This window comes from Cornus florida, unplaced genomic scaffold, assembly GCF_030987335.1.
Source record: "Cornus florida cultivar Cherokee Brave unplaced genomic scaffold, ASM3098733v1 CherokeeBrave_3.0.0_Hap2_Chr09, whole genome shotgun sequence".
NCBI lineage: Eukaryota > Viridiplantae > Streptophyta > Magnoliopsida > Cornales > Cornaceae > Cornus > Cornus florida.
The window spans coordinates 93,671,088-93,686,222 of record NW_026775579.1 but is presented as its reverse complement, the minus strand read 5'-3'; the positions used below and the strand labels follow the sequence as shown (position 1 = coordinate 93,686,222).

The 15,135-nt window shown below is 32.0% G+C and overlaps 2 protein-coding genes across 2 annotated transcripts; both read right to left on the bottom strand.

Moving 5' to 3' along the window:
• Window positions 1-431: 431 nt before the first annotated feature.
• LOC132273165 (uncharacterized) lies at window positions 432-2,735 on the bottom strand. Its single transcript, XM_059774187.1, has 6 exons — window positions 2,675-2,735; window positions 1,738-1,889; window positions 1,591-1,652; window positions 1,385-1,410; window positions 951-1,242; window positions 432-618 (listed from the first exon to the last, which is right to left on the bottom strand). Exons 1-6 carry the CDS (start codon window positions 2,733-2,735, stop codon window positions 432-434), a joined length of 780 nt encoding a protein of 259 aa, XP_059630170.1.
• An 11,047-nt stretch (window positions 2,736-13,782) lies between these two features.
• LOC132273498 (uncharacterized) lies at window positions 13,783-14,677 on the bottom strand. The gene is made up of 2 exons (XM_059774453.1): window positions 14,503-14,677; window positions 13,783-14,377 (listed from the first exon to the last, which is right to left on the bottom strand). The coding sequence occupies exons 1-2, from the start codon at window positions 14,640-14,642 to the stop codon at window positions 13,954-13,956; spliced, it is 564 nt and encodes a 187-aa protein (XP_059630436.1). The 5' UTR covers window positions 14,643-14,677; the 3' UTR covers window positions 13,783-13,953.
• Between the last annotated feature and the right edge of the window lie 458 nt (window positions 14,678-15,135).

The following is a 15,135-nucleotide window of genomic DNA, read 5'->3' as shown; positions in this document are numbered from 1 at the left end:
TTTTCATAAAAGTATTAATTAATTAATGTAATAATAGATGTATATATATATATATATAAATGATGTAATTAAATTTATATATAACTGTTATGAATCTATTTAGTATGATATAAACGCACCTCCAAGGAGACAGAATTTAATTTCAAGGAGCATTGTACTTGAGAAAAATAGATTATATAATAATAATAATAATAATAATAATAATAATTAACATGACAAATATAAGCAAAGAAGAAGAAAAAAATCGTTGCAAAATAATACGTTAATTAAGGAATAGTATAAAAAAGATAAATGCTTATAAACCGAAATATTGATGAGTAATATTTTTATTGAATACAATTATAACTGTCCTCGCCCAGTCTTAGTATTTTGAAAGGGATGCACGAAAATCTTCATTGTCTATGCCTCATTGATGAATGCCCTTGCTGGATTCATAAACCCTGGTTGTCGGAATTCCTTCTCCGCCTTAACATGGAAGCAAGTACCGCTGGCGACGGTGAGTTTGATTGGAGTTGCTGACTAGGAATCCGAGGCCTAGTTAAAGGTGGACCATTGCTGCCCGGATAAGGTAAACCGGAAGAAGTGCCAACAGAACCCCAAGCTCCAGCAGGAGTAGACCTATTACCATCAGGTTCATGCAGGGACAATTTCACCATGACATTGAATATAAAATAAATAAAAAATGTAACACCCAAGTTAAATGAAGAAAATAAGTCTATAAATAAAATGGACCTCATTTTGTATGAAATTATTATTAGGGTGTGTTTGGTTTTTTGAAATCAGAGACTTGGAATTGAAATTTGTGGAATTTTATAAAAAGATCTAAAAAAAATTGAACCAAAATTTTTTCAAATTCCATCAATTCTAATTCCAGGACTCCAATTCCATGCAGCCGAAACTCCATGCAGCCGAAAACACCCTTAGCATATTTCAGATTTATTGAAGCTTACCAAGGATTGTGTATGGCGGCTGGTGCAGAGGACCCCGGACTTGGTGCCCTGTAAGAAAATGTCCCTGAAAACTCGAAAATTGGAGGAGAATTGAAGGGCTGATCGGCAGCAGGTATATTGTAACCCATTGAAGGGAATGGGGCTGCTACTTGTCGAGTCCAACTCTGGTGGTGATGTTGAATGACATTCATGGAAGAGGCCGGCATTTGATACCCTTGGGGGACATTCCAAGGATACACAAGAGGATTGGAAGCACCACCAAAAATATTTAAAACATCTTCACTTATCTCATCTGTACAATAATTTAAGAAAATCATTTTCATAATAATTTGTAACAAGGCGTTTATGTAAATTATGCACGATTAGAGAATATATATATATATATATATATATATATATATATATATATATAACAATGAAAACAAGAACTTTACTTGCAGTTCGGACAATGATCCCTCCCCTGCTTCAACATACAAAGCAACAATATGTCAGATAAATGAGGTTATTAAAATTATATGGATTGTTCAACCCAAATTTTTTATTCTAACACACAAACACAAGATTTATAAAGAGTTGATCATATTCTTTATTTTATTTATAGCATAATAATAATAATAGGAGAGAGCAGAGATGATGTTACCCAGGACGTGGAGGAGCTTCTGAGAATCCATTGAAGGGGTACCAATCTGTTGCAGGCGGATTCTGTAAATGCAGAATTAATCAAACCAGTAAAAAAATAAAAAAATTTGTTAAAAGGAAAAATTAAAAAAACACACAAAGGGTTTACCATGTCAGGTACTGGATAAGGCTCATCCTCATCTGTATAATCAATGTTTGAATCAGAACCTCCGGTAGCAAATCGCCATTCGCCGTTTTCAGTTACTCGACAGTTTGGACACTGCATTGCCCCTTTAATGTTGAACTCAGAGCCAATGCAATCTGCCAGAAAACAATTAAAATTAAACATAAGATTTGTCCAAACATTAGTTAACTATATGGTACAAAATAAAATTATTTCGTATTCACATTAAGAAAAAAAATTCACATTAATATGTCTCTCCTGAATGAAAGAATTAGTGATATGTTTTTGATCAGAGGATGTCAATAATAACTTAAAAATAATGAATGGTTTGAATATTAAATAGAAGTTCGAGAATATGATTCTAGAATCCGGGTGCTAAATTCTAACAGCGATTATAAATAAAATTTGCTGCAACATACCAAAATGACCCAAATTAATGGGACTGTCAAAACAGGTTAGCAATTTTTTTTACCTGTATAGATGGGAGTTTACATGTTCTTGTTTCAAGCCCCAAAAGCAAAGCTTTTCAATATCTATCTAATATGGGTTAAGTGCAAAAAACCCCCCTCTATTATCGATGTAGTGCATATCAGTCCCTGTGTGATAAAAAAACCCCCTATACTATCAATTTGGTGCGATTGGGTCCCTGATGGTGTAAAATGATAATAATACCCTCACTTAGTTGAATAAATTAATGATTATAAATACAGGCCATGTAAAATGATTTTTTTGTCCAAATTTGTATAAAATAGGGTTTGTTTGGCAGGAGGATAATATAAACCTCAAATTGTATAAAATTGGAATAACCTAAACCTGAATATAATTAAATCTAAAACCAAACATGCCCTTTCATATTTTGAAATATAAATAAATTTGTAATATATATATATATGTGTGTGTGTGCGTGTGTGTGTGCGCACACCATATATCATTAGGGCAAATCTATGAATTTTAGGGCAAATCATTTCAGCCTCCGCCTCCATGGCTGTGAGTCAATTTAGCCAATTCCAGTTCTTGAAGAAAGCCATCCCAATTCTACTCTCACTCTCACTATTTTCCTTCCTGTTTTCTTACTACTCACCACTTCATTTTCTTCTCCATTCCTTCAATCATGATGTTACTCCATTTTCCATCCAAACAGTTTCCTTTACCATTCACAGGAACTACATATTCCTCCTCTGCAATGGAATTCTTGTTTTTCTGATCACCAGCTCTGGCCTAATCACTAACCCTCAACTAGGTAGTGATGTTGATGGCAAACACATCAAGAAGGACGGCGAAGATCGGCAATCAATAGTGCCTGAATTTTCTGAACCAAAAGCATTAGTTAATGAAGTTGTTATTGTGGAAGATGAAGAAGATCATGGAAGTGAAAATGGAATTTCGGTTACGGCAAAGTGTGATGAAAATGAGCTCTTGACTGCATAAGATGAAGATGAAGATGAAGCAGAGTTTCATGATATGGAAGAAGATGGAGAAGGAATTGGGTTGTTAAGTGCAGAGGAACTGAACAAGAAATGTGAGGATTTTATAAGGAAGATGAAAGGAATCAAAATTGAGGCCTAACATCATCCGATCATGGTTTGATGTGTGTGAAAACAATAACTGACAATTGGATTTTTGTCTCTGTATAAACATTTTCTCTGCAAGCTCTTTTTAGCATCAGTTCGATTTAAGCTCAAATCGTGTTTGGATGAAAACTTTTAAACCTGTAGCAACCATATTCAGCCAACTGTTCCTCAAAATTTTAACACATCTTCTTGGTTAGGTCGCGGGTAGGAACATAGAAAATTTTAGAGATAAACTCCGACGAGATTACAGAGCTTTGGCGACCATGGCTTAGCAATCAGTTCAGGCGATCATTGTGAATAGGTCCTTTCCGGTGTGTTTCAGTTCTATTTCCGGTGAACACCATTGAAAACCCAAAACGAGTGAAGAATTTCAGTGTACAGTCCGACAAGCTTCCTTTTATATCAGTCCGGTGATGAGTACAGAGCACAGTTCCGGCGAGCCTTGGGTGACCCAATTCAGGTGAGCTCCAAACATACCGACGACCATCCTTGGATCGGCGGCGATGAGGGCCTCTATGACGGCCATTCTCTTCGACGACCATCTCTCCGCGACAGCCAACTTCTTCTTTTTTGCGGCTGACTTTAGTTAAATACACACACAATAGGGATGCACCATTTTATACTTATATATATATGTGTGTGTGTGTGTATGTATATCTGACATGGTACAAGGTGAATATCATCCCGATTACCTAATAATTACACTTTTCAAAGTCTTCCTGCTCTCCAGCAATCCATTTTCGATGGTTCAATCCAGCAGTCTGAGTTTTTGTCAACTACAGTATGGAACCAGTTACAACATAATGCAGCAGCAGCTCACATCCATCTTCATTAATGCTAGTAGAATATCCAATCAAAATGCCTAACGAGATTTTCCTAAACAACACACTTTGCTTAAGGCTAATCCCACATGATGATTTTGCTGCAAAGGATGCAAAACTGTTGACAATTTTATTCCAATATTTGATGTAAATGTCTTGAAATTCCTGGAGCCAGTATTGGATAGTTCTACAATCAAATTCCTTTAAGAGTGGATTTTCCTCACTGATGTCATGAAATTTGGGTTTCTTGAGTTTTTTCTTGTAGGCAGCTTTTACTTTGTAATGGAAAGAGAGACGAATTGGGATTAGGTGCTGGGGCCTTTTATGCACAATCCTGAAGGACTTTTTTGCACAAATGGTGAGGGGCAAAATGGGAAACAAAAGGGTAAAATGGGGTTTTAAGTTTTACTTTTTGTAAAAAGTTGTCAGATAGACCGGTTATGCACCTTTTTTGAATTTTGTGGACTTACATGCACTTTTTCAAAAAGTAGGGACTTGTTCGGCACAAAATCTATATATCAGGGGGTTTTTTTGCACTTAACCCATCTAATATCTACCAATATATATATATATATGTATGTATGTTCGTGAGCGACTTATTGTATAACCCCTATGTGTTCTAAAAAGTCCACAATATTTAATTTTAAAGCAAACAATGAACTGAATATTGAAAAGAATAAAGTGTTCCTCTATATAATAAAATAAATAAACAAATAATTTAATGTGAAATAACTAAAATGTCCCTTTTTCTTCTTTGTTTTGTTTTTGGTTTTTTTCTTCGTCATCACTTCCGCAGCTGGTAATGGAACAACAACGACCACTTGATATGTCCAGCGTCAGTTCCATGTATATATATTTATATAAATATATAAGAGTAATATATATATAAGGGCATTATCAAAAGAGATATGAATGTTTTCGAAATTTTATATCTTAACAGTGATTTCAAACCTTTTTATACTCATTTTTTTAATTTTTTTTTTTGAAAGGTCATTTTTTCAAACTTAACGGACTTATATAAACACCAACAGGCCATTGGCCTAGTGATAGTAGTATCAACTATCAAGTCCCTACTTTTTAAAGGGAGGTCGGAGGTTCGAGCCTAAATGATCGAAGATGCGTGTGTGAGTACCAATTAAGAAAGAAAGAAAAAACGGACTTACATACACAACATAATGGAAAGGGGTGTTATTTGTCAAAAAGATACTCTAATAGTTTCTATTTAATCAAAAAAAAAAAAAAAAAAAAAAAAAAAAACCATTAGTAATCCTAATAATCTATATGTTTCATCTTTTCATTTTCTTTTTGTTGGAAGTTTAAATTGCTTTCTGTTAATCAAAATTAGGAAAAAAAAAATTCAGGCATAGTAATTGCATTTACTAATGAATTTATGTCCCGAATGACTTTCTTCTGTTAGAGATTGAATTTTTGTCTCCAAATTAAAGGTAGTATTTTTATGCAATGCAAAATTGGAATTAGCCTATGATTTGTGTGCATTGATGAATGGTGAATGTCTCTAATGACTTTCTTATGTTAGAGATTCATTCTTATTTTTCTCTATTCTTCTTATATTGGCATTTCTACAAATTAATTAAACTCGAATAAATAATGTTTAATTTGTCTATCTTGAAATGAATGGCATTTTTGCGGAGTCTTTAATATTTTTTTTTCTTTTACCTGAGTCTTTAATTAATTGAGATATTAATTTACACTAAATTTTGAAGTTATCTCGTGTATTCTTAACATTATCCTAACTCCAGAATATAGAGCACTAAAGAGAAGGCTAAAATACTTATGAAATTATTAATTTGTTTGAATTGCATCAATTAACGTTCTATAAAAGATTCTAAAATAAACTTATACATATACAACAAAATAGGGTTTTAACTACGGAAAATTTCGTAGCAAGATATACAATTATTTCGTAGGGAAAGGTCCTTTTTGAAGAAAATATATCGTAAGTAATGCACTTATTTGCTACAAATTATTTTCATCGCTAATACTGTAATATACTATGAAATAATTCATTCACTAATACACTTATTTACTACGAATTATTTCCGTCACAAATATATTAATTTACTACGAAATATTTTCATAACTAATACACTTATTTGCTACGAATTGTTTCCGTCACAACTACAGTTATTTGTTACAAAATAGTTCTGTTATTAATATATTTATTTGCTATGAAAATTCTGTAGTAAATCCCTAGTATTTATGGTTGCTGCATTTTCTGTGGGTGCTGTAGGGCTATTTTTGCAAGCTTCATGAGAGAAATTATTATATGGCCCCAAGACCGTTGATCCCAACCAATTACTAGCTAGCTGACATGTAAGGAAATGTATCACATGTGTTAAGATTTTTTGCTTATGTACCTGCTAATGATTAGTTCGAAATTATGTAATAATTTCTAGATGTTTGCCCCCTTAAGGGAACATATTATATTTGATCCTATTTTTGTTGTTTAATTCCGGGGATGTTTTGCCCTTATGTTTTCAGGGTAGTAAATTCTTCTTTTCTCTAATATACAAACCCTAAACCAAAAAAAAAAAAAAAAAAAGAAAAGAAAAAAGAAGAAGAAGTGGAATTAGCCAATGCTTAGATGTTATATGATTATCTTGAGGTTTAAGGAATTTCAACTTCAAATGTAAACTATCTCACAAAAAATTTGCATTACAAAGTTAAATACTAAACTTGAACTATGATTTTATGTGCAAAAAATAAATAGCTCGATGTCCAGTCTAGCAATTCTATATGTGTGTGCTTTAGTGAGTAAAACTACAAAAAAGAATTCGGGACAACAAAAATTGATTCTTGAAGATCTAACCCTTATTTTTGTCTAACTATTTTATATAAAATTAATAAATGCTCATCTTAGATATTTGAAATTAATAACATGTAAAATCTTTTCCTAATGTGTCCATAGAAAAATTAAAAACTATAATATATTGCAAGAAAAATGATTCTCTCACTGAATTCAATGCTCCGAAAGTCTCTAATCATCAGATGCCCTGTCGTACAAACTCAAAATAGTGATTCGACTCATCAAATTTGGCGAGCCTATCTGTACTCGTATTAAAAATAACGGTTTTACCTGAATTTTTCCATTTGCTTATATACTACGTAATGGAAAATATTGAAAGAAAATTATTCACTCTCGGAATTTAATGCTCTGAAGGACTTCTAACCATCAGATGCATTTATAGTACAAATTCAAAATAGTGATTCCATTCATCAAAAATTCGGTGAGTCTATTGGCACGTTCTCATATTGAAAATAACGGTTTTACCTGAATTTTTCCATTTGCATATATACTACTTTGTATATGCATGTGTTTTATTTATAGCCCCAATCAACCATTCTTTGCAATTGAAGCACTTAAATCTTATCATAAACGCAACTAAAATTGTCAAAATAGCTATTACCAAACTCTTAAAATGAAACATGATAACTAGGATTTCCAAATCTCAAAAATCACTTTGTTTAACTTCAGATCAATCTTCCATAGATCTATAGACTATAGTAATTCCAATACATTCTTTTAAAATAAAGAATAAACCAAAAAGAGGAAATAATAAAAAGCAAAACAAAAGGAGAAAATTAAAAAATAAAAATAAGATGTAAAAGAATTTTAGGCATAAAGAGAAAATCCATATATAATCAAGGGGATCTTCAACCAAGTACAGAATATAAACAATGTGCTGCAAGTGAAAATAAATATATTTATATGTTTATATATTGTCATGTGTATGCATGTATATATAGTTAGATTTGAAAAAATGAAATGTGACATACCAAGATGAAAAAGATGACCACATTGAAGCCTTGCTGTTGACCTCCCATGGTTATCAACTACAACCTCTAGGCAGATGGAGCACTGAGGAGCAGAAGATGAAGTGTTGATAGATGAGGAAGATGATCCTTGAGCCATATATGACAAAGAAAAAGAGACACAGTTCAAAACCAATCTCTCTCAAAAACCCTTGATTGTTGAGAATAAACAAAGAAAATGATGAAGAGTGTATATCCAGATACTATAATCACATATATATATATAGATATACACACTGGAGGGTATATATACAGATTATATAATTATATAGTTATATAGATATACACTGACTTACTATATATGCAGTCTATGCAGACACTCGTGATTCGTGAAGCAACCCGAATGCTTCGGTGGACTCCACTGACAATTGAAGGACGTTGAATATGGAACTAATGTCGTGTGGATGAGTTTGTATTGTCTGATCTTCAGTTCATGATTATGATTTTCTTGAATGGTGGTGATGTAATGTATGTCTTGTTTGGTTGATATTTTGAAATAAATCAAAATTTGAACCAAAAGCACTTTGACCATTATCCATATCAACAGCTCTGCCAATTTAATAATCTGTCAAGTTTTTGGAGGTAATAATTCCACCTAAATTGTGTGGATAAAATTTTGTCCTAAAAATATTGATATCATAATTTTTTTATTAGATTTAATAAAAGAAGGCAAGGAGGTTTTTTCTTACACAATTCACCACTTAATAAATTAAGTTTTGATAGAGGTTGACATTTAAAGTAGGGGTAAATTTTCAACTGAATGTCGCTTTATTTATCAAACACTTAGAAGGTCTTCATTTTTAATTACCACTTAAAATTTTCAGCATTTAAAATTCAAATTTTTTAGATTTTTAGTACTTAATTAATGTAATATTGTAATAAGGTTTGACTCGTTTTGAGTACAAATAATTCTTTAGGGGTAAAACATTGGTGTTCTAATTAACAAATTTAGTAAATTAAATTAGGGGTAAAGTTTTTTTTTTTTTAAAAAAACTTTGAACTATTGCCCTTTTGTAAATAACACCCATGAACTATTAATTTGTTGCAATTAAGGACAAATTTATCATAAAAGACTATTTTACCCTTTCTCATTACATTTATCATTTCTTATTAAATTTTATTTATTGTCTTTTCTCTTATCTAAATATTAATTATACCATTTATCTTAATTTTATTATTAGTATCAATTTATCATAAAAATGAAAAAATAATAATAATAAATTTGTAACTACCATTTTCTAAAATGAGTAACTTATTATTAAAACTAGACTATTTATAATAAAACTTATTATATTATACCCACTTCAAACATTTTTACCATAAAAATATATTCTTTTTCATACAATATATTCATGAAAATTTAATAAATTATTCAAATAAAATACCTTTTGATAAGTTCTTAAATGTTGCACATTTCAGCACCTAAACTAGGGTATTTTAGTCATTTCATCTATCTTATTTTCATGTTTTAATTCTAATTTATGTTTTTGTCAATTTTAGGTTAATAAGGTTCAAACAGACTAATTTTGATTCACTAAAGCCTTTTTAGAGTCAAGCAAAGACATTCAGAAAAAGTTCAGAAAATGGCAAAAAGAGGTTGCGGCCCATTGCTCTATAGTGTGTTTATTCTTCAAAAGCGGTCAATCTCGGGTCTTTGATGATGTTCCCAAAGATGAAGAAGCAAACCAATTAGCCCGGGACCAAAATGGAGCTAAATAAGGCTTAAAGGAAATTTCCAACTCCGGGGGATCGATCCCCCACTATTCACAAAACTAAAAATGCCCTTGGGGGATCAATCCCCAAGGCTGTGGGATCAATCCCCCAGTACCTGGCAGCATTACAGGATTTTCTTATTTTTGGCTTATATTTGTAACTTATGGGCTTTAATAGGGTTTGTTACTTAAGGCCCAGTGAGCCATTAGTTTAGGGTTAGTTTTTATTTTATTTAAAGAGTTTTTAATTTATTAAAGAGGGGAGGATTAGTTTTCTATATCGTATTATTTTTATGCTCTCTGGAAAAAGCAAAAGAAAGAAAAAGTTAGGGTTTAAAGAAGTTTTACAGACGCTCTGTCTACAATGGAAAGAAGAAGAAGAAGGAGCCAAAAGATGGAAATGGAGCTTGTTGACACCATGATCATCTCCTCCATGAGCTAGTTCTTCACTTAGGGCTTGGATGAGCCCTATGTTCATGTAACCTAAACTTTTGTATTTCTTTTCTTGGGAAATTAATATGTAGTAATTAATTGTATGGCCTTGTGATTTCTTTATATATACATGCTTGATTTGACAAATTAAGGAATTTTTCATTGAAATCTCTAGTTGATTATATGTCTATGTATGATTAATTAGGAATTTTATTCTTCATGAGATGATTGAAAATTAATTCTTCCATTGATTCTATATGTAAATTGCATGTCTATGTGTGATTGATTTAGAATTATACTCTACACTAGATACTTCTTATAGTTGTGTTTAGTGATGGCCATGACATAGTACTTATGTGATACAATTGTTAATTAATTTGATGGATAAAGGCTTAATCATGATGGGTTGTTTTACAAATTAGCTTACTTGTCATTAGTTAATTGTAGTTAAGTAGGCAATTTGTGCTTGATTATATTAATCCATACTTCTAATTACAATTAGTATTATTCTCTTGAGTGATGTGTGCTCTTATTGGATACATTTGTAAATGTGTATGGTGGGTTATGACATAGTCTTGAATGAATTTTACACTTTAGTTTAATTGTCATTAAGTAGACAACTCATTCTTAATGTTGATAATCTATACTTACAATTGTGATTTGTGATGATAATGTGGCTACATCTATAATTACACTAACAATTTCCCCATTAATTGAAAGCAAATGGTTAATTACATGAGCTTAGTGGTGAATCCTAACCCTAAGACTCTTTTCCTATCTCTTTAATTCTTAGTTTAATTTACTTGCATTGTCATTTCCATTTCCATGCTTTTAATTGAATTCTAGTTTAATCACTTCACCAAAATCTCTCTCTCTCTCTCATGTACAATCTCATTAGCACTAAAATCAAGTTTAATCCCAACACGTATTCAATCCCTTAGGAACGATCCCTTCTCATTTCATATTATATAGTATAAGTGTCTAGCGGTTTATAAATGTAAACTATGATACCCGCTTGATACCATTTCCAAAACCAAAGTGTTGTGCATTATTTTGTGCACACGCTCGGGTCGCATCACCTTTTTTATGCAATATATTCATGAAAAATTAAGAAATTACTTAAATTATTTTAAATTTTATACTTAAGATTTTTATTTAAAAAATTAAAGGTAAATTTATGCAAATTTAATAAAAAATATGTCATCAAATTAGTATGAATTTTGTTTCAAAATTTATTTCAATAAGAAAAATAGATTAAGTGAAATTCAATAAGAAAGGACATTATGGTCATTTAATGAAATATAGTCAAGGCATTCAGGCATTTTACAACTAAATGTAGTAGTTCAGGGGGTTTTATGCATAAAATATACTTCAAGAGGTTATTTGCAAATTTTGACATAGTTCAGGGGGTTCTTTGCATGATTTTTATTAATATTATTATTTTTTTTCATTTGACATGTTGATTTTTTTAATAAACAATCTTACATATAGAATATAAGCTAATTAAGAATAAGATTCTACATTAAGTAAAATTAGTCTTCTAAACAATATTTAATAATTAAATTAATAGTACCTATAAATAAATTAACTTGGTATGTTGGTAGATAATTAATGATTCTATTATTGCTAATTAATACTAATTCTTTTAAAAAATACTAAATAATTAATATAATTATAAATGTATATGTATGTGTGTGTGTGTCTGTCAAGATGTGGATATAATATATTATGAATCTATATTTTATTAGTATAATATAAGCGTGAGAAAACAATTTTTTTTTTTTTTTTTTTTTTTTTGGGGGGGGTTGGGGGTGGTTTAATAAAAAGAAAAATATATACATTTTAAGCCAAATGAGCACTGCCAAAGGAACATTAATTCTCCATGGCAGAGCCACATTTGACTAAACAAAGCAGAACAAAGGACCTACAACAATGAGATCCAGTACAGATGCAAAACAAAGATACTACAAGGGAATACCAGCTGGTAATCCAAAACATCTTGACAAGGTACAAATTACAATTTAATTGCTCCAGTTCTTCTGTAAACAGCAAGAGAGTAAATTACTCTCATCCCCGGCCCCCTAGCACGTGTTGATAATCAAGACCAAATCACATTAGAAACCATGATTGACCGCTTGCAAAGGAACATCCTTGCATGAAGAGCTGGTGCAAAGCCTCAAATGAGTCAATCTTCCTTAACTCAGCACTGTACGTTTCTTAACTTAAGAGAAGCAAACCTTGCTATGATACATCCTTTGATGAGATGGATGATATGGTGTGTTAAGGCTGATTTGTTCCTAAATGCTCTTGCATTTCGAAGTAGATCGATGGCACAAGAGAGAAGAAGCTTATGAGTAATAAATTGTTCTGAGTCCAAGTTGATGAGCACCAAGCAATAAGCTAGGTCCCTCCAATTGTCTGGTTTGATGTAAAAACCTTCAGCACGCTGAACAAATTCCCACACAATGCTACTATATTGACATTCGAAGAAAATGTGGTCCACAGATTCACCTCATGCAAGACATAAGTAACAGGCATTTGTATAGCACTATAGCGTGAGAAAACATTTTATTTTATTTATTTATTTTTTTTTTCCTCTTTCTCTCTTTCTTCTTCTTTTATCCCGGGTGTCCGAAATGGCACGAACTCTTAGGGCCCCTCAATAACCCGACTAATCTCCGAGAATTCTTAGTGAACGTATTTTAGAAACTCAGTAATTCTTTTCATAAAAGCCGTGTAGGTCAATACAATTACTTTTCCACTTACACAAAAAAAAAAAAAATACAATTACTTTTACTTTCAAAAAAATTAAAAAAAAAAAATATCGCGTAGGTGTGTGTGTGACTTCATTTATTCAGTAATAATATTGGGAGACTTCATTTATTCAATAAAAATATTGGCGGCAACAGCTAGCTGGATTGGTTGACAGATTCATATGTCAATATTGTTAGCTTAGATTTAGTCGCTCAATGCCGTAATTTGAAATCAAATATTTATTTTTAATTTTTTGAACTTTAGTTACGTCAGATATATATATTTTGGAAGAAATTATGTATTACAACGGTTTTAACGTTGGAACTCTGACATGGTACAATCAGCTATCACAAAACATTGACCAAAGTAAATGAATCGATCTTTTTGGTTGTATTATAAATTCACTATGCGTTCCCACTTTTGACCCCATTGATCTTTTAGCAATATTCGATTTACTTGTTTTTTACGCACCCTCAAACTTCAGCCTTTTTTTAGAAGAAAATTGATGACTAATGTTCTTGTCTCTCTAGTTTCGAATTCTCATGGGTATGCTCACTTATTTATTTAATTCAATAAAAGAAAATATAATTCAAAAAGCAAATTCTAATAATAATAATATAGTAGTAACATATATTAAATTTTAATAATTGAAGAAGAAAATGTATAATACTAAAAAATTAAACTACTGATATTCAATAAAAGAACATCTAATTCCAAAATGAAATATATAATGTCAAAAAATAATTTATTTAATTTAATAAAAAGAAATCTGATTAGAGAATGTAATAATAACAATAAGAGAATGAAATATATAATATTAATTGAAAAACTTAACTAATAATATATTATATAGTAGGAACTACTAATCAATTTCAGTGACTAAATGGTTTCAAGAAATTAAGCCATAGTCTTTCTCTATTTTATCAATTTAAACTCCACAATGTAGCAAATTCAAATTCATCAGTCCAACATACTCCATTATTCATCACATACATCTGATCAGCAAACAATTTGTTCTAATACACTAGCTCTCTTCTTCTGCACCTCCTCTTGATCTTCATCATTGTACGTTGCTCTCTACTCCTCCTCCTCCTCATCATCCTCCTCCTCCTCTTCATCATCTGTTTGATATTCCGGCGGCATGCTTTCAGGTGTGTTCCACAGCTGCATACCGTGATCAGGCATAGTCGATCCTCGAGGCAGTGACACTTGATTTGGTGCATTATTACCGGAAAGCTCTGATGAAGGAAACATGGTGAAACCACTAGTCTGCTCATCAGCTACTGATGCTGGGGAAGGCCTTGTTTGATTCATGAACCTCCGGTTGCCGGGATTCCTCCTGCGCCTTGACATGGAAGCAAGTACAGCTGGAGATGGCGAGTTTGATTGGAATGGCCGACTAGGAATCCGAGGCCAAGTCAGAGGAGGACCAACATTGCTTCCCGGATAAGGTAAACCGGAAGAAGTGCCAGTAAAACCCCAAGCTCCAGCAGGAGCAGACCTATTACCATGAGGTTCATGAAAGGACAACATCATGACATTGAATAGGAAAAATGTAACACAAAATTATAGAGGGAATCACCTTAGCTGTAAAATTTTGAAGGCAAATGTGAAATTATAACTTACCAGTGATTGCTTATGGCAGGTGGTGCAGAGGACAGCGGAGTAGGTGACCTGTAAGAAAATGTCCCAGAAAACTCTAAAATTGGAGGAGAATTGAAGGACTGGTTGATAGCAGTTATATTGTTATTGTTACTGTTACCCATTGAAGGGAATGGAGGTTGGGGAATCCAAGTCTGCTGGTGAGGTTGAATATTATTGTCATTCATGGAAGAGGGCATCTGATACCCTGTGGCCATTTGGTGGCCGTGCATCGGATACCCTGTCGCCATTTGGTGGCCATTCCAATGATAAACAAGAGGATTGGAAGCGCCTGCAAAAATATTTAAGACATCTTCCGTCGCATCTGTATAATTAAGAAAATGATTTTCATAATAATTTTAAACAAGCTGTTTATGTAAATTATTTGCCAAAAAAAAAAAAAAAAAATTTGAATATCTAAAAATGAAAACCAGAAATTTACTTGGAGTATGGATATAGATCCCTCCCCTGCAACATACAAAGCAACAATATGTCAGATAAATGAGGTTGTTAGACTATATGGACTGTTCAACCCAATTTGCTTTGTCACAATGTGAATTCTTTGAGTTACAATTCAAAAAATTATGGAGGTGCAATTATTTAGCTATACCAAATTCA

What these genes read in the sequence shown, in the direction of transcription:
- LOC132273165 (XM_059774187.1), bottom strand. Translation starts at nt 2,735, where the DNA reads ATGGAGGCGGAGGCTGAAATGATTTGCCCTAAAATTCATAGATTTGCC. An exon ending in ATTTGCCCTAATGATATATG is followed by an intron (nt 1,890 to 2,674) that starts GTGTGCGCACAC and finishes GTTTTCTGGCAG; the next exon opens with ATTGCATTGGCTCTGAGTTC. An exon ending in CTTATCCAGTACCTGACATG is followed by an intron (nt 1,653 to 1,737) that starts GTAAACCCTTTG and finishes CTGCATTTACAG; the next exon opens with AATCCGCCTGCAACAGATTG.
- LOC132273498 (XM_059774453.1), bottom strand. Translation starts at nt 14,642, where the DNA reads ATGGGTAACAGTAACAATAACAATATAACTGCTATCAACCAGTCCTTC. An exon ending in CCTGCCATAAGCAATCACTG is followed by an intron (nt 14,378 to 14,502) that starts GTAAGTTATAAT and finishes TCATGGTAATAG; the next exon opens with GTCTGCTCCTGCTGGAGCTT.